Below are 26,064 nucleotides of genomic sequence, written 5' to 3'. Positions count from 1 at the left end.
CCATAGAGAGACCAATTATAATCCGAGAGCTTGTCAGCTTGTCTGAGAGACACTTAATTGGTCCTCAGATATAAAGGTTCAAGTCTTTAGTGGGACACAGACAGCCGGCAATCATCCCACTGTGTAGGTAGAGAATGTCAGCTCACTGCAGAGAGATGAATATTACTCATGGAAATGCTTTCCTGCTTTCCTCTACATAATGTGTGTCGCAGTGAAACGTCCGCAGACCGGTCACTGGTCAGTCCGACAGCAGGTTTCTCTTAAGTCCTGGAGGGAAACACTTACTGTTCTGCTTTTAAGGTCACTGAGGTTACCGAGTAGCTCTCTATAATTATTCTTCTCTATTCTTTGCACACAGTGATTGCACATACTGAGCAAATTAGTTATGTCAATCAATTCATTGTAATTCATCCAAGTCTAATATTAACTTCAGAGAGCTTCCTGAACATCAGTATAATGGCTGGCCTTCATCAGGTAGCAGAAAAAGCTCTTAGTCGACTTTTCATGCTGCTCTCCCAGTCAGAGGGCTATTGTGATAATCCAAGATATTTAGTTTAATTTATTCAAGCTATTTTAGTAAGGACCTGCACAAAGAAGCTGCTTTTATATCTTTTGTACATCCAATGCATTTTATGAAACAAACCAGTTGCCTTATGTGGCACCCCTAATGTAAAACTTTTTACTATCACATCATCTAATAAAAGCACATATTTTAAAAGGGTCAGTTCATCCAAATCGCAAAAAGTGACAATGTTTTCCAACTATTTACTCAGAAACCCCGATGTGGTGCTTTGATATCCTCTATTTAGCGGTCACCAGTAGCCTTTGATTATGATATGCTACTGTACAGCGCCTTCTTTCTCAAATAGTCTTTAAAATCATTTGTACAGTTACTCATGCATTACAAACTAGCTCTGGATCATGTGCATGGGGCGAGTATCCTTACGTGCTGCAGCTCCAGCATCCGAATCAAGAGAAAGACGGCTGAAGGCTGCTGTGGAGGATGAGCATGATGAGGAAGATGAAGAGGAGGAAGACGACGCCCCGATTTCTGAAAGGGTCCGTCGGGTCGTGGCCATCGGCAGCCGCGGTTTAGGGAAGTCGTACCCGTTCTCCTCCTCCTCCTCCTCCTCCCTGTCCTCCGCAGCTTGCTCTCTGCGACCGTTGGACAGCGCCAGAGGGGGCAGCTCTGAGTAGTCTGGGGCGGGGGAAAGACATTTATTAACACTTACGTATCTGACTAATTATATTTAGCATATTCTTGGGACTACTCATTTACACTGGCTGATGTATTATCTAAAATAGACTGAGATGAGTCACGACTATGAGTATTTATGTGTACTTTAATCGTGAAGTCAAATGGAAGGCCTTTTTAAGACCCTTTCCATACATTTTAAGACCTTATAGCCACTTGGAGTTTTAATTAGCGACACACTTTACTATATACCAGTGCGAACCGTCATGGCCTTCAAGGTATTCAGAGAATACCCTGGAACACTCAGATAAAACAAACAAAAAATCGATTTAATTATATGAATCAAATGTATATAAAATGAATAAATGAGAATGGTATGCGTGTTGTTGATCTGTAATATTACAGTGTTACGTTGATTTGTTTGTCCTTCTCGGACCATGCACTACGCATTTCAGTGGTTTTGTGCTAGAAAAGAAAGCAACCAATCAGATCTTGTTCTGGGTCTCTGGGTAGAATATCCTTCAACAAGGTATTCTATATCCGTCATAGAATGCCCTGGCCGTTGCACTGAATGAGAGCGTACGTTTGGATTGACAGTTTGATCAATCATATATTGATTTGTAGCCAATGGGCGTACTCTTTCAGAGTTTCCCTCGGTTCCAGGGTATTCTAGAAGGCCCGGTAGTTCACTGGCTCGAGACAGAGGAGCTAGATAAATGCCACGTAGCAATTCATTTGCCGTTTTATTGTTTTTAACGTTGAAATGGCAAGTGCAACAGGTGAAGATGATGTTGTTACGGAATTGTTGTGAGTACCCTTTTCAAGATGACAATTCAGTGAAAGACGGACATTATAACGCCGGGGGGGGGGGGGTGTCTGTGTCTACAGAAGGTCCAGTTGCTATAGACACGGTTCGCCACTGCTATACAGTATTGATTGTCCTTCCTCCTTATCTTTCAACCATTTGGACGCAAACTTGCATTTCCCCATAACGCACCTACGCAATGATTACATTCAGGCAGACTGTAGAATACCACCTCTTTAGACAATTGATATACTCATTGAAAACAGGCTACAACATGTAATACCTTGGAAAAGGCTGTTTAATACTTTTAAATAGCCTTCATTTTCGATAAATTGATTTATCAACTTTTAATACTTTTTAAGACCCAGCGGACACCCTGTTTTCTCACATGGTGGGGGTCTTGTTTTGGAGTGAAACTAATATTCACAAATTCAGGTTGATTGGTTTGATTGACTGTTGTCATGCAGACTGGGTGTCGGAAGCATATAGGTTTAAAAAGTGACACATTCTGCCTCTAAACTGATTTGATTGAGGAAATCTAAATACCTGAATCTCTGGCTTGCTGGGCCCTGGCCTGGATGTCGTACATGGCTTCATACATTTGAGGTCCATCCTCCACTCCAGCCATTGGAAGCCTACCAGAACAAACAACAATAATGAAACAACAACCATAACAAACTGCACTTATCAAAGTAGTACAGATGTGCTATAGGTGGATTTATTGAGTGTTTTGAGTACCGTGAGGTGAGTGCTGAGGCTTGTGTCTGCGTCTGGAGTGCTGATGGAGGCTGTGAAGGCCTGGGGACGGGGGGGAGCTCCCCTACAGGAGGAGCAGTAACGGGGGGCAGGACGGGGCGAGAAGAGGGGATCATGTACTCCGACTCTTCCTCACTGTCACGGGCCTCCTCTCCTGCCACTGGCCTCGGGGCTGGAGAGGGTCTGGAAACAAAGAACAAATATTTAAACTAAAGCTGTATTCATGGATATGTGAACTATAGACAGTAAAAAGCTAAACGTTTGTGGAAGAAACAACAAGCACTAAGAAAAAATGGTTTCAGTCAAAGTTGAAATGCTCGACTCATCTGTCCTCATAGTGCCAGTAAATCCTACCTGATTGCCAGAGAATAGATGGCGTTGGCTGAGGCCGAGGGCTTCACTTTGGGGCCGTCGTAATCTGGACCGGCTGGAGCCACAAAACTCTGTAAAGGAAGCAGAAGCTGAAATGTCAGACATTTTAAGGAGGAGAATTTTCATAACAATCTTCAAATCAAACAATGATTACATTTAAGGAATAGATCAAATCATTTCATGAAATTTCTTTTTTTGGATTCTTGCTGAAAGTTATCAGAAGATGCCACACAGAACACCAGGTGTTCTGTGGTGTTTGTGTTGTTCTGTAGTGTTCTGTGGTGTTCTGTGGTGTTCTGTGGTGTTCTGTGGTGTTTGTGGTGTTCTGTGGTGTTCTGTGGTGTTCTGTGGTGTTCTGTGGTGTTCTGTGGTGTTCTGTGGTGTTTGTGGTGTTTGTGGTGTTTGTGGTGTTTGTGGTGTTCTGTGGTTTCTCTGACCAGCTGGTGGTCCAGACTGAGGGAGCTGTTGTTCTTCTGCGACTCTGAGCGGGGGTCCAGAGCGGAGGGCAGCGCCAAGGGGAGGGAATGTCGGTTGGAGAGTTCCCTGACGCCCGCTCGAATGTCCACCCCCAGACTGGACACCTGGCTGGATGAGGAAGAGGAGGAGGACGAGGAGGAAGAGGAGGAACTGGGGGCCTTGGGAACAGGCCGGGAGTTCCAGTCCCCCAGGGGCCTGCTTGGGGGTGTGGGAGGGAGCTTATCTCGAGGGGGGTCCCCAGGAGTGCAGGGCAAGGGCCGCCTCTGCAGCCGTCCATCGGGGGCCGCCCCGGCTGCGTGGGGGCGGTCCGGAGGGGGGGGAGGGGGGAGATCCCTCAGCGCTGGGGGCAGGGGAAGAGGCTTGTCTTTGTGGTGAGATGCTGCCTGGAGGGGAGGAACAGAGAGGGGGGGGGGGGGGGACAGAGGGGGGGGGGCTCTTTTAGAGTACATACAATATTGATGTGAAACAAAGAAAACACAGTACTGCTATCTGCTCCACTGGAAATAATCCATTTAGCAGCAAAAGCACTGTGCGTGCATTCATCATCTTAAATCAACAATATACATAACAACAGAAAGCACAGTGTTGTTCATCATCTGCACACAATCCCAGCTTCCCATCTACAGTTTCCATTTATCTACATTCAAGCAGAAATGTGATCAAATGGGGTAATATGAATATGTGAGTGAGTAGAAATGCACTCCGAGATGTCTCATATGCAGGATATAAAACACAGTGATTAGTGTGGCTGTCATTTCAACACTACTTCAGTGAAGGGAGTAACAAAGGTACGCATCATTTGAAAATCCAGCTACCAGCTGTAAAGCAGAATATTATTAGTTTGGCTTAAGGGACTATAAAACTAATGTTAGGGTGACTTTGAAATGGCTTATATGTTACAACAAAGATGGCAAGTGATAGTGCTTGTATTAACATTATGTGCAAATGACATCAAAACAAAACAAAAAATAACATTCTTCTATGACAGCAGTCTTCCCTGTTGACCTGTATGCCCCCTACCCCCCTTGAGACAAAAACTGGACAATCCAACCCAATATTGAAAATGCTTTGTGACTGTGAAATAAGTAATGCTTTAACTACACTTTGATTTGAACATCCCCTCTTGCCCAAATGAGGCGTTCTCTTGCTTGTGTATGTTCAGTTACCTTACTGGTGACCCCGGGGCTGGAGGCCCCCGGCGGGTTGGGAGGTCTGTGTGGTATGAGGTCTAGTCTGGGCGGCACGGGGGGCAGAGAGGACTGAGGAGCCATGGACATGGGTGAGGCGGGGCGCTCCACCTGGATCAACAGCAGAACACCCATCACATCTGATCAGCTACATTTCAACAGACTGAGGATTGTCTAATGGCGGGTTTGAGGAATACAAATTCATGACTATTGGTTCAAATCAAACTTAGGTTAGAGAGTGGGGGAAAGGCAGTGCTTTCAATGAATAAAGAAGAACATTTTGCACAACAGTGCTCATTTTCTTCTCCTCAAATGGCCACATCTAAAGTTTAAAATCATTGTTTTGAGCTACATGGCATAAAATAAAATGTTATGATTATGTCGGGAAACCTAAGTCCTGATCATGCAACAACAATTGTTCCATAACATTTGACAGCACCGTTCAATGGCGTAGATTTCTTTGCTCATCAAAAAGCAAAAAATTGAAGTTTGCTTGTTTTAAAAATAAAGTAACACAAATCAATACAACATATTTATGAAGTACAGCCATCTACTTCAAAGTGTACAAGTATATTTAAAGAAATGGTCAAAGATAAGAAAGAGACCGGGCCAGCAATGAATGCCATAGAAATTCCAGGGACCACTTCAAAGTGTGTGTGAGCTCAGGTATTCGCCTGATCTATATGCAGCACACAGAGTTTAAAAAAAAGAAAAGAAAAATGCCCAACATATCAAACACTGAGGCACAAAAAAGTTACTACCTTGGCACCATGAAAGATGGAGATGAAAGACCTGAGATATGAGGAGTGATCCTGAATCTCAGAAAATATGAAAGGGGGCGAGGCAGGGAGTATTTCATCTGTAGAGAGATGGGTCTCTCAAAGACAGATAAGATACGAAGACAGAAGAAACCCAGGAGGTGCGCTGAGGGCGTCAAACCAACGCAACATTCAACTCTTGAGGTGTCATGACTAGAAACTTGAGGGAAACTGATATCACTTTTTTTTCTTAATAAAGTTAAGCTCTTCCCACAGTATTACCTTTGAACAGGCGAGTTTGCTCATCATGAGGTGGGGGTCTTCAAGTCTGTCGTCGTCATCGTCGTCGTAGCTGGGTGAAGGAGCCCCCTCAGCCCCGAACATGCCCCTGCAGGAGCCCCCGCTGTTGTCCTTGGGGTCAAAAGGATCCACAACAATGGGCTCCGTACCTTTAATCTCACAGCGACAAAAGGGACATCCTGTTCCCTGACCCTCCGACTCCTGTAACAAAAGCACAAAGGCACATGTTATGGGACACAGAGATGAAAGGGGGTCATGTGTTTTTATACGTCCGCCACGTTTGCCGAGAAAAAAACACTTAGTGAGTGTTCCTCTCAACAGGTATGAGGTGGGACACTTCACTTGAAGCGAAACACCCACACAGACCTGTCCACCCACTCTTACCTGCCAGGCGGTGAGACAGGAGGTGCACATGAGATGACCGCAGGGCTCGATCTTCACATCCTTGTCGTTCTCGGCACAGATCTTACACAGCTGGAACGTAGAGCCCATCTCACAGTACAGCTCATATTGCTCCTAAGGGGGAAAATGAGACAACTATGAGTTTTCAGTGCCAAAACACAGTAACATCATACGATACTAACACCATCTGAGATCATTTCGAAAGAGCCCGGAAGGATCTGGAGCCAAGTTCAAAAATGTGGGGGCGTATTTTTAGTTTCAGTCCTGTGCTCAAGCAAAAGGAGTTTGTTCATAAACAAGTTTTCAAACCCTTGAGAAGACATGAAAGCCCAAGGGTTGTTTAAAAGATATTTCACAATTTACAGTTGAATCTTGTGCAGTAAACATGATGCGTGCTTCAATGGGATGACAGTGCTACATTTTGAAAGACAGATGGGGTTTCCTATTCTTCTTAACAACAGAGGAAGCTCGCGCTGACAACAGTACAAATAGCTTGAACTATAAAAAAACATTCTGAAATGCAGCCATATTTTTTTTTATGTATGAAAATGTAGCTCATGCAATGTTCAATCAGTGTATGACTTTGGAAACACTGTTGAAATAAGATGAAATTAAAGAAGGTGACTTCAAATGAAAGCCAAAATATAAAAGTTTAAATGTTGGCCTTTTAATATATCATAATTGTTTATGTGAATGATTTAGGCTTCTGCAACCTTTACCTCATTTAAATTAGCTGTGGCTTTTTTTCAAAGTGAAGAACCTATTTTTAGTACATAGTATATTATTTCTTATATATAGATGTCAGACATACAAAAATGGCTATATGTTAAAAGGAGTCAGCTACTCACCCATGACTAACTTAGTTCCTGTGCGGTGTTTTTTGTCATGACTTTTACTTCTGCTTCCTTTTGGTCCTGCACTAGACGGTAACATCAATATCTTTTTTCAACCAAGATCTTTATGTGTACTTAAGCTATTTGTCTGTAACAGTTAAATGCCAAAGTTCAGTGAGAATGTATGACGCAGCGTCCACACGGCAGAGTGCGTTGAAGCTTGTCGGTGGGCGTGTCTGGAACTCGACCAACAACCAATCACATGAATCTCCCGCCCCGGACACACAAGCACGGGGTTTGATTGACTAGAGCTTGTACTTGCATATGATTTGATTGGCTGACGCTTCCGTCGAAGCTTCAAAAGTAGAACATTGCTCTACTTTTGAAGCGAGCAAAGCGAAGCGACGGAACCACAATGCAGTTCAACAAAGCGTGACGTCACCCCATTCAAAGTGAACGGGCAGAAGCGTTGAAGCTTCAACGCACGCCGCCGTGTGGACGGGCCGTAAGACTTTAAAGAAGAAGATCCAGAAGCACGCTGCTCTGACCTGTGTGACTTTGATGTGGTCTTGAGGTGAAGGCTCACACAGTCCTGTCAGATCTGGGTTTTGGGTCCGACCATCTGGGAATAAATAGCTGGGGAATAACAAAATGAGAAGTTAAGCACAGTAGCCTTGGGTATTTCAACAGGCATTTTTATTTAAAAGTTAGCCCCATAATTAGTCAATATGATTATACTTCATGTATATCCAACAGGCTGCTGCATGAAAACATCTGTTCAGTCGTTCACTGGGCAACGTATTTTATCAGCACAGAGATGATGATGCATGTAGAGTACGTACGTGACTATTTTATAAATGGGCCAGATGGTATAATTACTATTTGATAAATGTTTGTAGATGCAGGCGATATACTGGATTGATTACAGGTGTGAGCAAGCCAACCATAGCTTTCATTTAACAAAAATAATCAGCACTGTCATGAAAAGATGCGTTTCATGCCAGCCGGCTAAAACACTGACTGAGCTGCACATTGTAAACCAACAGTTCAGTTCTGGTTATGATAACGCTGCAAAGATGGGAACAGGCAATATGATATGGCTGGATTGTTTGAGAGCTGAAAGGCAGACTCATTGTGGCGGGGAAAGCATAAACACATACTTTAAACAGAGATGCATGCTTTGTGGGAAGAGAAGAAGAAAGAAAAAGAGACATGGTAGAAAAAGTGCTGCATATGACAGGAAGCTTAACTTATAGATCATTTATTAAAACAAAAAAAAGAGCCAGTTACAGAGACACAGAGCAGAGTTAAGGGTGACAATGATCAGAACAATTGCTGATATGAGTGTGTCAAACAAATAGCAGATGGACTTACAATCCTTCCCTGAAGCCGTCTATCAGGGCCTGGAAGAGCGGTTTATTGTGGGGAATGGTCTGGAGTATGTTTCCATCTGCGGTCACATAACCGATGGCCCACTGGCCCAGCCGGGTGCAGCTCAGTCGGAATATGTAACTGAGGAGGAAACATAAGAAATGAGACAGAAGACATGTTACGTGTTGTCAAGATTTGTTTCCCAGACAAAGATCAATCAAATAGAGATACTGTATTACTGCCACATATTGTGCTCATTGGTTTTCAGTGCAGCATGGTAGTTCCAATGTAAACAATTATGTAAAATGTACAGATCATTGAATTCAGTCAAGTGCCCGCAGGAGGGTGTACATCGGGTTCACTTAGAAACAAGTTTCAAGTATGCCTGTACATTTGAGTGAGATAAAGCAGGCAAAACAGCAAATATGTAAGTTGAATAATGCATGGGAATGTCAAATGTTTGTTCGGACTGAACAACAAACAAACAAGTTAAAAAAAATGAGAAATCATATCAATAAGACTAATATGGTTTGAATAGGAAAAAACATTTAAATAAAATAATCATTTGTAACCTGCATTTATTGTATTGGCAGAATCATATGGAGAGAGGGCACCCACAGACAAGATACATAATGGGCAAAGACCCTCCAAACCCACCACTGCTCATCCAATTAAAAGATAAATACATCAAACAAAAACACGGTGTGATGTCTGCGTTTTATAATTATGCTGCTTAAAATGTTCCCTGTGGTGTTTTTTAACCACCAAAAACCATTTGGAGCTGTGGCTTCAAGAGGCGGCATCAGTCTGGAAAGACATGCAGCCACTCTTCCCTGTGCTCAACATGTTTTATGTCCTTGTTTTTAAGTTGAGAATGTTGTATCAGGAAATGACCAAATAAAAAAATCTGGCGTTTTTAACACCTTTAAGAAAAGGTGTTGGACGCTTTTATCCGAAGCGACTCACATACTCAATACTGTGGGCAATCCCAACAGGAGCCATTTGGGGTGAAGGGTCTCAGGGACACAACGACATGCTGACTGCAGCGGGGTTTGAACCTGTGACCCCCTGATCCGATCATCAACACACTAAGTGCACAAGTGGAGAAAGTAGTGTTGTTGATAGTCTCTACGTTTAGTTTGGATGTGGACCAAGTGCTTTACCCATAATACAAACAGAAGGCTGTAATTAAGAGTTTCAAAATGCTGCACACACATTGGCCAATAACTGAGCGGATGTGGCCCTACACAAGCCAAGCCTCAACAGTGACATCAACTTTCAGTCAACAATCAGGCCATTTTACACACACACACACACACACACACACACACACACACACACACACACACACACACACACACACACACACACACACACACACACACACACACACACACACACACACACACACACACACACACACACACACACACACACACACACACACACACACACACACACACACACACACACACACACACACACACACACACACACACACACACACACACACACACACACACACACACACACACACACACACACACACACACGTGTATGATAGCATTATTGCCTTAGGTAAAACTGATGATGTATTAGGCTGTACACCCCCACACACTGACACATGCGAAACATGTCTCTTCAGCAGAGACAAATATGGGACATTGGAGATTCAGTATACCACAACCAAGCTGTTGCCGCTCTAATCACATGAACGTGGTCACATGACATGTCTTGTTAAGTTTGAACAATGGAAATAAAAGTGTGTTGCAAACACAGCTCACAGTGTGCTGATAGAAGTTGATAATGGACCTTAAACTATATATTTAAAGTAAATGGGAGGACACCACACACCAATAAGCACTAAATGACACCACATCTTTATTTGGATGGTGTGACAGGATGTGTGTGTGTGCATTCACATGTCTCTTGATATCTCACCTGCCATGCTTGTGGATAAACTTCTGCAGCCGCGCTTTGACCTCATCGTATGTGAGGAAGGCCATGTAGCCGGGGTGAGTAACTGCCAAGCTGTTCCAGTTCCGTAGCAGGGACGACCAAGGCTACACACACACACACAGGAGAAAGAGAGAGAGGGTGACTCACTCATTTGATGCGTGAGTGAATACACAGTAATAACAACATGAGTAGAGTAATGGAGAGAAACTGCGTTACGGATGACACTGGAAACAACCATTTACTGAACTTCAGTGTGATTTACGATGGCTACCTGGGTCAAGCAGAGTAAAATGCTCCTTAAAGCTGAATTTGGAGCACTTTAAACAGCATGCAGCTAACTTGGTACCATCTGGAGCCACATAATGAGGAAGATTAAAGGGAAATACGCAGGCTGCTTCCCATAATGTATGTAAAGCAGAACACTTTTTTTCTTTCTTTAAAAACCACCAAGATAACAAGGCTTGAAGCTAAAATAGTCAAATAATTCATACAACTCCATAGAGTGTGGTAGTGAGAAGGTGTTTTCACAGTTAGTCTGGTGTGAAAGGAAGTAGAATTACACATACACCACCTACAAAAAGATTTGCAAGGGCACGGTACAGGCTAATCACAAAGAGGGACTATTCTGTTCCCCGTGCATTTCCAACATATTTGCACACATTTTAATCTGGTTATTTATACTTTTGGCCCAAAGGAAGTCACAAATCAAACTGACTCCTTTGATAGACTCAAGTTGAACATTTTGTGTCTTATCTCTCTGTTGAGTGTAATTGCAGACAAGTATCAGGGTTTACTAAACAGCAGGGTGCTTCTGACTGACTGTCTTTATGTGACATGTTACTACGTAATGTAGCTGTACAATTCTTTTTCAGTCGCCTCTTATTTGGACATTATTTTTAGATGAACTGTTCACACTACATGAGAGCTGTTGATAACACCCACAGATAATTGAGTCTAAAGATACTGTATGAAACATTTCAAGGGGCCGATAGCAATATTTAAAAAAATGCATAATTTCATCCCCAGTGTACTGCATATCAAGGACAGAGCTCAAAATGGCCACAGGCTCACTTCCTATTCTGTGTTTGAGGACATTTAGAGGAGTTTTTTTGTTCTGTTTGAGGGAGGGTCATAGGAAATGTCTGTAATCTGTTTAGGCTTCATTAAGCCGATCAGTGCTGTGCACACATTTAGCCTGGGATAATATCACTGAGGGGAATGAGCAACACACACTACTGCAAGCCAGATATGACGCAAGATGCTTTAGATAATACAAATGAAAACACAGCAAGTTTACAGTGGATTACAGATGACATGGTATACAACATCAATGTTTCCCATAGAAGTGTTTATTATAATTCTGATATGAAACACTTTCACTAAATATAATAGATAAGCTCTGGAGATAATGCCAATACACCCATCGTCCCCCCTCCATTTCCCCTAACCCTTTTTACAGCCCTACATTTCACAATCATGCCCAATTCTATGTGTGTATGAGAGTAGTTTGGACCTTTAACTACAACATAGTATCAGCAGGTTTAGGCCAAGTAAAACTGTAGGACCTAATCTGTGACGCTCTACAGTGCCAACGTTGTTTGGGAATTATACCACAAATGTTTAACCTTGCTATTTATTATTCATCTGACACAAAGAAAAGGATATGTTATAATGATAACATGACACATAATGACTGTCCTTGAGGATGTTCCTTAGTGTTATCACCACCTGGAAACCCTAGACCTGCCTGTGCCTTTTTAAGTGACAACAGACATCACATAGAGAGGACCAAATAACTGCCAAACATTTCGTATCTGTAATGTGCGAGCAGAGACAATGCAAGAACTTCCGTCCCACCAGACAGCGTGAATAAGTCAGCAGTCATCCTGCTAACAAGTTGATAGGGTAAGCCAAAAAGTGACAAATATGTTTGAGTTCATTATGCGCTTCTCATATGATATTAGTTTCCATGACAACGGCTGATAGACTATGCTATTAATTACACTCCGTCTTCTCAATCACCCTCTTTCATAGCACATATTTCTCTTTCATCATCTCAGACTGTAACTATGACAAATACATCAGTGCCGTGTGTGTGTGTGTGTGTGTGTGTGTGTGTGTGTGTGTGTGTGTGTGTGTGTGTGTGTGTGTGTGTGTGTGTGTGTGTGTGTGTGTGTGTGTGTGTGTGTGTTCAATACCTGGAATAGCCTTGTGAAGATGTCAAACTCAAAGACAGAGATGTAGTCATTGCAGGCGAGGTCGATGGTGGACTTGAGGGCCATGGCCTCCAGTCCTGAGCTGATAGAATGAAACTCATGGAGAGACTGACGAAATATCTTCCAAGGCACAATGGTCCTGTAACACACAAAAAGAAAACCATGACGAAATCCCCTTTAAACAACGTAATATCTTTTATCCTGACAACAATACAGACGTCTTGTGCTGAAGCATGCTCGGCTTTAAAGATGCAGTGGGGGATTTGGTATCGATCGATAAAAAAAACACCTAGTGAGTCATTTTTTACTAGCCATTTCATGCTACTTGTCAGCAATGTGGCTAAATAATGCTCCAAAAGGAAAAACTGGTAGATAGTTACTTGACATACATTTTATTTATTTTTTTAAATGTAGTATTGGGAAAACCCAGGTTTTAAAGTGTTGTTGTTTCACGTGGCTGGATTCCTTTTGTATGACACATTTGCATAAAACCAATTTTCTCAATTAACTTGACTAATTAGGTTACATATCTGTGATTGTATAGAACATGGGTGTCTGATTACATTTCAAGGACCTGTCAGAAAGACACACTTAAGTCAAAAGAGTTCTGTATTCAATAACAGAAATAGGTTTCCTAAAGAAGATACTTGTTACTGACCCTGAAACTGTTGCTATCAGATGCCATTTCATTGTAGTGATTAGTTGTTTTTTTAATTCATATTTTCTTGAGTTATCCCATATTGTTCCAGGATGCCAGTTTGGGTAATATTTATATTCAATGTCTGAAAAGATATATAGAGTTTGTCTCACTTGTCCCCGAAGGCGTGCCTCCAGAACTCTGCAGCGTCGGCCTTGGTGATGCGGAAGTTGTCACCCTGAAACAGACCATTGGGGAAGATGGCCTTAAGCTCCGCCAGCATGTGGCTGAAGATCAACGACAGCTTGGTGAGGTTCCTCCTGAGGAAGTCAAAAACAAAGGGGAGTGTGTGAGAGTTCCCGCATTTATCTTTGCAATGTGGCCGCAGTGTCATCAGCCCGTACAACAGTTTAAAGAGACAAATGCAGAGCAACACAAGACATTTCTTTAAATACATGTGTGGGTTTAACCCAATAGCACAGAATATTCAGTGTATTAAACAAACAGCCAAGCAAAGAGAACAAAATAAAGATGGTAGTATACCCTTGTTGCAGAAGTTAGTTTCAAGTGTCCATTTGAACCAAATAAGAAATAAGTTAATGTGTCATAAATCACTTCTTGTATAAGTGATGTTTGATGGATATAAGTGAAGCTAAATATGTATAAGGCACATCTTTCTCTGGGTGCATGCAGCTTCCTGACATCCTTCTTTCTCACTTGGGGTACAAGAGGAATGTTAACTTGTTACTATATGTCCTCCAGTTGGGAATTAGTCTTGACACGAGTGCTATCTAACTGTCAGTGTTGATCTAATCTACCCACGCTGCATTGATAGCTTTGGGAAGACGTTTAACTGTGTGTGTGCGTGTGCGTGTGCGTGTGTGTGTGTCTCAAGCCGATTAACGCGAGCCAGTAAAGTGTTCCTCAGTCAACAAGCTCGTCTGAACAGTTGCTTGAATTGAAAGCTTGAATTGGGAACAGCATCACTACTGATTCATCTAACTTAGAAGAGGCGAAAACACAGGACAAAAGAAAAACAAATGTATGAAGATATGCTGGCACTGTTATCGAGTAAAATGAGGGGTGGCAGTAGTAGAGCTTCTGGTAGCAGTAGGTTGGCCTTGGTGTGGGGAATTGCTGCACATTTTGGTGCAACGAGCAAGTGGTCATAGTTGTTATACCGCTCAAAAGCCCACAATAGAAAAAGAAACACTTGAGACAAACTCATCGACTCTTCAATTATGTTCCGACAACCATGTGAGGAGAACATGTGAATGCTTAACCTTTAAAAAAGAGTTTCAAATGTCGACCGTTCACTTCCGTACAGGTATCAGGTTATAGTTTCAAAATGATGAAGTATGAAATAAAGACATTTCCCTGGAGGCTTTCTTTCGTCTGATGCCCGTCCACAGCTGCTTCAACATTAAAGAAATACTGACAAGTCCAGGAAGGCAACAAAGCAGATAAAACAGAAACTCACACACAACGTAAGAGTGAGAGAGATGTGGAAGCCGTGAAATTGTCATACAACTCTAATTCCACAGAGAAGAGGAGAGGGTTGAATAGTAGGAGAGAAAAAGAAAGATGACAGGATGAGGTGAAGAGTATAAATCAACAAACAATTGAGAGGGTAGGATACCAAGAACAAGGAGACTGGAAATCCAGAGAAGGAAGGAAGCCGCACAATGTCACTATGACCCTGCACCCCATTGCAGCATTAGAAGTGTTTTGCTGAGAAAGACATGATTTATGAGGCAGCACAGAGGGAGATTGTGCTTGGCTGCCGGGCAGAGTGAATTGACATGCACAAGAGAGACAGCTATGAAAGCGTGGCTACACTGCAGCTGCCCTACACTACACTACGCACCCTATGAGTGGTGCTGGGGGGGAACTGGAAAGAGTCAATGAGTGAGGAGGACAGTGACTGGAGATGGATGAATAAAATGAGTGTACATTGAGAGATTTTGTGTGGTAGTTTACCTTAGATGGGCACCTGAAAAAAGAAATGCAACGCTCCTAAACTGCATTTAAAGTGTGTTTGTACCCTCTCAGCAGTACGTGATACTAAACAGTGAACACTGATGCATGTCTAATCCTTTGAACAGCTCTGCCCACTTTCAATGTACAGAAAAAGACTTGAAGCCAGATGCAGGGTGTCTTTGAAGCAAGTGTAACCCTCATTAGTGATGCAATGTGGAAACTGAGACCTTCAACTTCTGTCGGCTCGTTCCCCCGAGGTGCCCGCGTTAGTCTTTCCTTTTCAGTGTCATCACAGAGCGTTTGTGACACTGCATGTCTGAGTGTTTTCTTTAGAAGCTGTCATCTCAGCAGGAGGTCCTCCTCTGTTTCTTCTGCTTTCTAGCCTCACTGGCCTACTGAACCTAAAAGCTGCAGTCAGATCCATTCTCCCGTCAGCCCCTTCTAACCCTGTGCTTTTCTCCACCCCACTGCTGCTTTGCTTTCATCTACGAGGTAATCCTGGGAAGACAAGCCTCTCTCTTCAGTTTACACGCAGATCTTATCTTCTCACTGAAACCTTGCATTTCCACATCTAGTTTATTTGCTAACTCATGAACCATTTATTCACTTCCCCCGTCTGTGAGCTTGAAAGATTTATGGAGGCTACTTGAGACTTTTTTTTTTTTAGAAATTACTGCTCTTCAAACCCACCATTAAATCCCATTTCTAATTCACCAACATATGCCAATGATATGTTTGGAGATACTGTGGGTCAAAGTTTCTGTGGGCACGATATGCTCGATGAAAAAATGTTTGATCTGAAGAGGCAGCTTGGCTGGATTCTACATGTATTTAACAGACCAAAGGGCAATCTTTTGAGGTCTGTCTAAAAACGTGTATGAGCAACATTCAGTAAGCTCTGCGAGAAGGAACTAGAAACAACCAGTTCCACCCAGTTCAGCTATATCAACTATGATCTAAAGATAAGGGAAACGCTGCAACAAAGGCAAACAGGCATTTAATATTAAATGTACAGATAAGTATTTCTATACGCATTAAATCTACGGTTTAAAGTTGTGTCTAGCCCCTGTTAAATAAACTAGGAAAATAATATAAACTACAGACGCAGGAGAAGCTGTCTAGGTTAAAGACATGCAGTCAAGCAACCATAATGCACAGGAAGCCTTAAGTGAAGTGCCACATGCAATCAAAAACAATGGTCACACAGTCAAGTAGTTTGATATCCACAATTCCAGGCTTTTCTACACATGTATTTTTTATTTGGGTAACTTTAAAAATGTGTGTGAAATAAGGATGTGTTTTTGTGAACCAGGGGTTCAACTGAGCCATCATCCAGCCTGCTGTCTAAACATCAACGTCAGCAATTTAAAAAACCCATATCCGGCGCCCACCAGACTCAAGAGACAGAATGGATATGAAAGCCAACTCCGGTCTGACTGGCATCAAGCTCACAGGGTGGCACAGCTGTCTCTGGCACAAGATGTGCACAGTGAATGAGACTTTGTTGGGTTTTTTGGTCAATACATAAGAGAGTGCTTTACAAAGAGAGGCTGAATATGATTTCAAAACTCTAAGATCCACATTCAAATCTTATCTCATATGTAGCAGGAGAAGCCGGTATCAGTTTTAGCATATTTCTGTCTCTGTCAGTCGATGTCCCTTCATCCTACAATATCAGCCCTGTGTGTGTGTGTGTGTGTGTGTGTGTGTGTGTGTGTGTGTGTGTGTGTGTGTGTGTGTGTGTGTGTGTGTGTGTGTGTGTGTGTGTGTGTGTGTGTGTGTGCGCGCACACTGGGCATTAGCCTGCGCTCCTACAACTGTGCTGCTCTTTAAGCTGCTGTGCCAACATGCATAATGCAGAGTCAATGGGCGACAGCAGCAAACAGATAATGGCTGGCTGACCTTCTCCAGATTGCCACATGTCCTTAAAGTTTTCTTTTTCATCTCTCACTCATTCTTAACTACGTCCAGAAGCCAAACCCTTTTTTCTGAACACTAGTGTTTTGTCCACCATCCCCCTCATGCTATAGATTGACCTCTGACCTTGCAGCTGGCTGCTCCCTTCCTGTTTCCTGCTGGCTATGATAAAGAAGCGCAGCTAGCCAGCAAGCACTGCACTGCGCTAATACATCACAGCACAGCAAGCATGGGTCAACCTTACAGAATGAAAGCCTGTCTGGATTGGCAGAGTCACAAGTGGCTGTAATATCATCGGACAGCTGTATTATCTTTCCTGCTTAAGGCTTAAAGGGAAATGACATTACATGTCACTTGTTAGACGCTTTTATCCAAAGCGAATTACATACTCAATACTGTGGACAATCCCCACAGAAGCACTTTGGGGTGAAGTGTCTTGCCCAGGGACACAACGACATGCTGACTGCAGTGGGGTTTGAACCTGTGCCCCGCTGATCCGAACACCAACGCACTAATCCACTGCGCCACACACCTCCCATGCAGATGCAGATCAAACACAAACTGAGCCCTTCAACAAAGCTACCTACATTTTGATGTATTCATTAGATGAACTCAACTTGATCAAGTCCCATGTTTATTATGTATTTCGATTACAACAGCACTTTGGAACTATTTTTTTTATGTAATCTGAGAATAAATCACTGAATTATTGTCAAAAAATAGAGCTGCAAAATTGTGTTTAACGTGATGTCTGCAAAAATGTTGTTGTCATTGGCTCACTTGACATATATTGCTAATCGGAAAGGTTAAGGATCGATTACAATTTTCTTTCCAGTCAAAGCACTGTGATTAAGTAAAAGGCACATGTGAAAGGGCATTTACTACACGTGACGTGACTTCCATCACTTCAGCAGTTGCCGGTCTGGTCATATGCAAAGCTTTCACACTGTGCCCGCCCAATCATAGCCTCTGATCCAAGTTGCTCATAGAAGGCTACACCACACTTATTCCAACTGAATGGAAATATTGATGCACATTAAAAAATTAAACTATAAGCTGCCAGCATTCAAGCATGCCAGTTTAGAATCGGGTTATAAAGTGACACCTTTGCAAACAGAGTGCATGCTTCATTAGGCCAGGGTGAGTACCATTTTGGAAACTGAATTTAATAATGTGGTGAATGATTAAACAAAAACATATGACTATTACATAGACAGATTTTGTACAAGCCAACACAGTGAATTATGGGTTTGAAAATCTGGCTTTTTTTTGTTGCACTAGTCATCACTTAGTAACAGCCATGACAGCACACAACAGACACTCTACACTGCACTTAAGCAATGACCCCAACACACGTAACTGATCCGTACAAAACTCCTGAATAATAATAATTTTAAAAAAGCCCCAAATAAAATCAAATAAAAACAGCTGTGCACAAGTAAAAAAAAAACAGACCAGCTTCTCCAATGTGTTTTATTTGAATCCAATCTCCATTTTAAAAGCTCATATCTTTCCAGTTAGACTCAGGTTATTATGGAGGAGAAAATAAAAATGGTCAAATACACATAAAACACCAATGTTTTAGCTGAATCCTCTCTACACAGTTGCATTTCTGTGCTAATGTATCTCTGTGCATAAACAGCAAGTGCTTGTTGTACCCCACGGGGAAAATAAGCTAGTGGGTTGCATCATGCTAATCACCATAATCTGCTAGTGTGAGGACTACATGAGTCGGCTGCTTAGTGATACTGCAGTGACATAAATAACCATGATGCTCTGCTATTTATGCATGAGTGTATATGCGTATAGTTGCACATATAGCCCCAAGCTACAAGTAGAGGCAAATGTAATTGAAGCTGCACACCCGAACCTAGACGTAAGAGTAAAATGTGTTTTCCATTGCCAGCTGATAGCGAGGGTAACTGGAAGACTCACTGCTGTGGCAGCACAGAGGGAGGCAATAGACTCAACTTGGTTTGTACATGAGATGTGAACCAAAAAGGATGAAAGGGAATGCAGAGAACAGGAATGGTGTCATAGCACGTTGGATAACTGCAATATAAGGATATGCCACAGTGAATCACCTTAAGAACAATGCATCTAAAGATCAGACAAAGCCCATGCGTACGCCTAAAGTCTAAACTTTGTTCATGTCTGCCTGCACTACACTAGGCCAAACATTTTAAGGTTGATTCTTAATAAGGACATTCGTAACTAATGTATTTACTGGTAAAGTGCACAAATAGATAAGCAATTTACTGACAAAAAGTTAGTAAGCATTTCTCATTGTATACCCTTCAACATTTGTTATTTAGACAGTTTGGTGGCAGGGGACACAGTCTGTGGGGAGAGTTCAGGTGAAATCCATTTAGTTTTGAAACATGAGTGGGAGCAGCTACTTCATCAAACGGTATGTAGCCCAGCAGCTGCTGATAAAACAGGAATGATTGATATCCATGCAAACTTTCTCCTTTAATCCATTTCATCCGACATCATTGTCATGCACGGCTGCATTTCCTCATGGCCCCATCCAATCCTACAAACACAGGCCTTTCCTGCAGTATTATAGCTATAGTGATAAGATTGGTGTTTGGATATTCAAAGTCAGGATATGTGCTCTCAGAGACAGACCTTTGTTTCACATACACATCAGGTACTTTTACAGAAAATAGGAAGTCATATTTTAAGATGAGGCTCTCTTTGTGAACCAAATTAGGAATAAGTGCAAATGACATTTGCAAATACCAGAGGTACTGTACCGTACAATGCCATGTTTTTCTCTGTCCACAAAGGCTTGACCACATAAATCATTGATGGCACTGGAGAACTTTACTGTAAACAGCTGCCGAACAAATGTCAACATTTCTTTTCTAGGAATAATAGCATTCGCAGTAGGTGACCCTAACAACAAATCAAATAAACTTTATGAATTATTTCCAAAACACAAATGTACAGACAGACAGGTGCTGTGATACAAGTTATACAACAATAACTGTGTGGTGGCCTTGGACACATCCCGACCTACTGAAAGTAAGGCCTCTTTTCACCACCACCATGTTATGTTATCATGTTATTTTGGTATTTTACAGGAAAACATAGATGATTTGTCTCTTATCTGTTTTTTCTGTGTTCAAAAATCTCTTTACAACTTTTCAAGTATGCAGATTATGAACAGCAGTAACTACAAACACATATAAAGGTTACATGGATATTAATGATAAACTTCACCTACTTGCAGGGAGCTTAGAGGGGTGAAAAGAGTCTAAATCAGTAACAATTCTGGCAACACTTGTTACACGTTGATCTACAGTTGCATTTACAAAGTTAAAGGTGGGGTAGGTAAGTTTGAGAAACCAGCTCGAGATACACTTTTTGTTATATTCCATTGAATGCTCTTAACATCCCGATAGCAATGAATATCTGAAGTGCTTTGACAAAAAATCCATTAAAAAAATGTCATCTGTGGAAGCCGTAGTACTGTAAAAAGCACGACCAATCATTTTAGCCGGCCGGGCTAAAATAACTGGATGGCCTACCTGCCTGTCAGCCTTCCATCAGTGCACAAACTTATCTCGTGCCCTCATTGGTCATGTGCGCGTTCGTGTGTGTTGGAGGAGGGGCTCTCTAAGGAAGTGGCAGATTTTTTCCGGTTGTGTATTTTCAAATTCTAGCGTACTCGAGCTGGTTTCTCCAAAATGACCTACCCCACCTTTAAGTACTTTTAGTGTGAGACCGAACCATTTCTGCCTTTGGCCTTTGTCAGGGTCATACTGATGAGAATAAAAAAGTGGATCCAAATCATTGTTAGTGAAAGGCTCTTCTTGGCATTGGACACTAAAGGCTGAACAGTAGATTAGCTGCAGAGAAGGCTGAATAAGTAGAAGCTGGAGGAAGTAGTTCCTGCCGACTATTGTAGTAATATCACCAAAGCATGTCTGGAATGCATTTGTCTATTGTGCAAAGGATTCAAGCGCTTTACATTACAACATTTTACAAGCTTAATAATCGCTGCCGTAAGTTACGCAAGTTACACTTTTTTTATTTCTTCAAACATGTTGGGTTTCTCTTCGCAAATATAACACATTTACAAAAGTTTAACATTGCATCACAGTATTTGCAATATAAGCCTTAATGTTATGTAATTCTGTAAACCTGACATATTTGAAAAGTTGGTTAAAAGGCCAATACGGGACAGTCCTATCTTACAGTACGTCACACTTTTTTCCTTAGAAAACACCTAAATTAGGATGTGAAAATGTTCACATCACTAAACTCTGGTAAAGAATACATTCAGGGATTTAAAACAAAGCCACCAACAGCCATAATGTATTTGACAAGCAACAATATAGGTGTCAGAAACCAATTCTAGGTCAATTCCTGCAGTTTAAACTGTCCCACAGTGCAGATGCGTCACCTCACAAACTATACGCCCACCACTTCCTGTGACCAGCTGGACCTATCGACGGTGGTCAGGATGCAATGGCAGCTTAGCCCAGGAAGATGATCAAACAGACTCTCCCAGAGAGGTCAAAGCAGTATCCGCCTAGACCCATGGAGGGGTGGGGGGTGTTAAAGTGCTTTTCTGAGAAAACATTGAATCACCCTTCTGCTGTATTACTCGGTTCAGGAACCTTACAATGTGTATTGTTTAACAAATAGGATTCTTAAGAAAATTTTATCACTGTGGCTTTAGGAAAAATCCGCTGTCAAGAACCTAAAAGTAATTTCACATTCACAAATCTCAACACAGAACAATTAACTAAACCTAATAGGCAAATATATTTCCCTTTTTTTGAGTAAGAGTCCAAGTTGATTTAATTTTTAGTCTCAGCAAATATTCAAAACCTGAAGAAACGTATGAACCTTGACTTGAAATACATCTGTTACTGTTTGGTCTATAAATGGTCTGTTACATTTTATAATTGTTTTTTGCAACTATAAGTACAAATAAACCCTTTTTGTCACTTCGGTGACACCGTGTGAAAAATGTCAGGCAAACCCAACCAATTTCCGTATGGGTCTTTTGTCAACTCTGACGCCAGAAAATGTTTCACTTGTGCTTTGTAAGCCATTAGGGGAAGTAAGTTAACAAACAAGGAGGAAGTGCTGACTGATCTGTTGATTCTGACGGAGTATGGGCCGTCAGTGTTAATAATTAAGTCTTGCTCACTGTCGTCACTTTTATCCCCACTCTTTGTTTGAACAACATAGAATCCTCTTTCTTCTTCTCCACCATATTTTAAAGAACAAATATTATAGATTTGTAGTCAAGACTGTTGCTCAACATGAAAAGAAACCAACGCAAGCTTTTACTGCACTACATCTTCATCGCTCAAGCTAAACAGTCTGTGTGGGACATATGGCAGAGGGGGACCAGATAAATAGAGGCTCTAAATCTCTTGGGAAGACATAGCGGAGAAGTCTGTACGGCATCATAACACAGCATGTCCACCCACGCTCAGGGGCGCCACCAGGGATTTTGGGCCCCATGAAAATATATCACATTGGGCCCCACCACCAGGCACAGGCCACTTTGTTTATAAATTACCTCGAGGGCCGTAACAAATGGTCTAGCGGTCTGTATACGGCCCAGGAGCCGGAGGTTCCCCACCCCTGCTTTAATATAATAACATTAGTATTAATATCATAACCAAAATGTTGGTGATTAACATTTATTTTACCCAATACAGACTCACTCAACGCTTCAAACTGTCCATAATCCAAATAGACTAAAAGCAGTTTTTTGTTTTGTATAGATCATTGGATGTGGGAAAATACTGTGTTTGAAATGTATAATTAAAATTAGATGTTAGCTTTTTGTTTTTGAAAAAATCTGCCCCTTACTTCAGACTTCCTTACAGAGCCCCTCCTCCAACACACACAAACGCGCACATGAGTTTGTGCACAGATGGAAGGCTGACAGGCAGGTAGGCCATCCAGTTATTTTAGCCGGGCCGGCTCAGATGATTGGTCTTGCTTTTTACAGTACCACGGCGTCCACAGATTAAATGTTTGTATGTATTTTTTGTCAAAGCATTTAATGTGTTCATTGCTATCGGGATGTTAAGAGCATTCCATGGAATATAACAAAAAGTGTTTCTGAAGTGAATTACCTACCCTACCTTTAAATGTCAGCTAAAAGAGCAGTGAAATGAAAAACCTCTGAATTTTCTGTTAAGATATTAACAGTACTTAATGTCAGCTTAGTAAAAACAAAACATTAGCTAACAGAATAATTTCCACCACTCATGGACCACACCTTTTCTTGTGAAAAACTGGGTGTCATACTTTCGCCCTTTAGTCCCTCTCTCTTGTCTTTCTCTCCTTTTCTGAGCCTGACTTTTTTGAGACATGGTACAACACAAGTACGTAGGCTAAGTACTAGCATCCCTCCTCACATGCTTTCACACTCTGCAAGTGCCGGTGCCGCACCACGTTTGGAGGCAGGACCAAACCATTACATGTAAATAGAAGGGGGTGTACAGAGGCTTTGGATAATTAACTTTTGGAAGAAAATAAGTTAAATGAATCGTAAGTTTAGTGAGTACTTTACCAAATATAACGTTCTATTAATTTTAATTATTGAGGATTGATGAAAGGTTACTTACATTTATTTTTCTTAATGTTCTGAACATTTTGGGGCCCCCGTCTGTCACGGGCCCTTAGAATCGTCCTAACTTTTCACCCCCTTACAGGCGCCCCTGCCCACGCTTCATTCAAGGCTCAGATCCTTCACTCGGACTCTAAAAAAGCCAAAAGCCCCAGTGGAGTCCCGTTCATTGTCGTTTGAGTCGATAACTATCAAGCTTTGATTGATACTGATTGAAGTCACAGTGGTGGAAATAATAAGTGCCAGTGTTCTCATATTTGAATTAAGGGAGAATTAAAAACACAATGAAAGCAGTGTATTATCAAACTATTCTTTCTGCATTCAGGCAGTGAGATAATCTTTATCCTTACTGCTCGACTTTTCAGTCTGAGCCATGTGCTGAGCTCGGCTGAAGCCTAACCACATACTAGTCTCTCTAGCGGCTCAACGTCATTGGTTGGTGGGCTGATACCCATTGGTTAGTGTCACTGCCACTGCCTTCTCCACACAGACAATATCAGTCTTTGTGTGCACTGTCTTTGTGTGCACTGCCTGGCTACACTGTGTGTGTGTGTGCGTGCGTGCGTGCGTGCGTGCGTGCGTGCGTGCGTGCGTGCGTCCTCTGCATACACCGGGAATTTCTTTCAATGTAGCTTTTCGGTTCAGAAAAAGGATGATGAAATACATTTTCGCAGAGCAATAGTTTACATTTCTATAAAAAAAAACATCAACCACCAACCAATGGTGAATACAGCTTCTTCTTCCCCTTGCTTCCCTTTTTGTGTGGTAGCTGAGAAAGAACAATCCCGCTGAGGAACAACATAATGATTCATTATGTAGGATAATACTATTAGCACATTTTCAAAGAACAAAAAAGAGTTCAAAAAGACGGCAGCTTAGGAAGATACTAAATTGTATGTTAAGGTTTTTCGGACAGAACTTAAGGAATACTATGAAATCTACTAATGAGCTCCTCTCTTCAACAGTCTACATTTTCTTTGTTCAAAAATGTCCTGTCTATCTGCCCACTCCCAGGTCACATGAATCAGGTTAAACCAGACTCTCACAACAAGCTTTACCGACATCTTAATTACCCCCTATAGCTTCCCTCTGCCTTTACTTACGTCTGTAGGAATTCAGATGTTCTCTTGCAAAGTCTTAAGACACATCTCCCAGTCATAACATGGGCCAGTAAGAAGACACACATTCGAATCAGAAACAGTGATACACAGAGTGCTTCACGCCGACTCCGATGGTCAAAATGTGAATCGATAGAATAGATCGAATAGAATTGGGAGGGATGAAACCCTCTTTAACGGTCACACATGCAGAGCACACAGTGACATGTGTTCTCTGCTTTTAACCCATCCTAGTACCAGGAGTCTAGTACTAGGAGCAGCAGCTATTGTACAGCGCCCGGGGAGCAATGGGAGTCAGGGGGGTGTCCGGTGCCTTGCTCAAGGGCACCACGGAAGGGGAGGAGGTGAACTGGGACCTCTCCAAGTAGCAGTCCACACTCCGTATTTTAGGTCTGTTCGGGGACTTGAACCGGCGACCCTGCAGCTCCCAGTCCAAGCCCCTACTGACTGAGCCACTGCCGGACAACGGTGACGGTAAATCCTTACGTGGTAGTTTGATAAAAAAAGACGCCATGGAAAACAGAATTAAAGGTTTTAAATCTTTTGCAAATGATCTTTTTCACCCCATGCTAGAGAAGCAACCGCCCAGAGGCAGTTATAGAGAAAAACCTTACTCGGATAACACATAATTGTCTCTATCATGATCACTCAGTCCCAAGACAAGGCTGATGAGCTGTGTCTTACTGATTCCTTATATATTCTACATAATGCATGTTATAGTTATGTTGTACAAGGAAGAAGGGAAGAACAGCTCCATCCAGCAGCACGATAATAACGTTGTGTCTGCAGTATAAGGTTATTTTGGTTTTTTCCTCTGATGTATGTTTAGTTTTATTTAATTTGGTATTTTGCCAAAAAGGGAGCCAAATTACACTTCCACAAATGTACCCATATATTAAAACAAGGAAACTGCTTATTTCTAGAACATGTGTGTGTCTGTTTCCTGAGGGACAGCGACAGGTTATTCAATGTAAAAGGAAAAGAAAGAGACATTTTGATTTCAAAAAAGAAGAAAGAACACATAAAGCTACCATGTAGGTGTTCAAGAAGATGGTAGAGATAGTGTGGCACAGAAACAAAGTGACAGGCAGCTGTAGATTAGGCTCCATCCTGACCACAGATGCTCACATGCTCAAACCACAACACCTTATTTCTTTTGTTTTGATACATG

General features: G+C 41.9%; 1 protein-coding gene across 1 annotated transcript in view; it reads right to left on the bottom strand.

Moving 5' to 3' along the window:
* Positions 1-26,064, bottom strand: part of cbl (Cbl proto-oncogene, E3 ubiquitin protein ligase) — a 36,245-nt gene that overhangs the window by 4,267 nt on the left and 5,914 nt on the right. Inside the window, exons 3-15 of the mRNA XM_079676600.1 lie at positions 13,442-13,588; positions 12,614-12,770; positions 10,398-10,519; positions 8,460-8,597; positions 7,634-7,721; positions 6,235-6,366; positions 5,833-6,051; positions 4,772-4,903; positions 3,566-3,988; positions 3,111-3,199; positions 2,739-2,939; positions 2,547-2,635; positions 947-1,198 (exon numbers count right to left, since the gene is read on the bottom strand). Coding sequence (XP_079532726.1) covers positions 947-1,198; positions 2,547-2,635; positions 2,739-2,939; positions 3,111-3,199; positions 3,566-3,988; positions 4,772-4,903; positions 5,833-6,051; positions 6,235-6,366; positions 7,634-7,721; positions 8,460-8,597; positions 10,398-10,519; positions 12,614-12,770; positions 13,442-13,588 — 2,189 coding nt within the window. The remainder of the gene's footprint in view (positions 1-946; positions 1,199-2,546; positions 2,636-2,738; positions 2,940-3,110; positions 3,200-3,565; positions 3,989-4,771; positions 4,904-5,832; positions 6,052-6,234; positions 6,367-7,633; positions 7,722-8,459; positions 8,598-10,397; positions 10,520-12,613; positions 12,771-13,441; positions 13,589-26,064) is intronic.

Source organism: Notothenia rossii, assembly GCF_949606895.1.
Source record: "Notothenia rossii genome assembly, chromosome: 4".
NCBI classification, from domain to species: domain Eukaryota; kingdom Metazoa; phylum Chordata; class Actinopteri; order Perciformes; family Nototheniidae; genus Notothenia; species Notothenia rossii.
The sequence above is the reverse complement of the archived record's forward strand: the minus strand, read 5'-3'. Positions and strand labels throughout refer to the sequence as shown.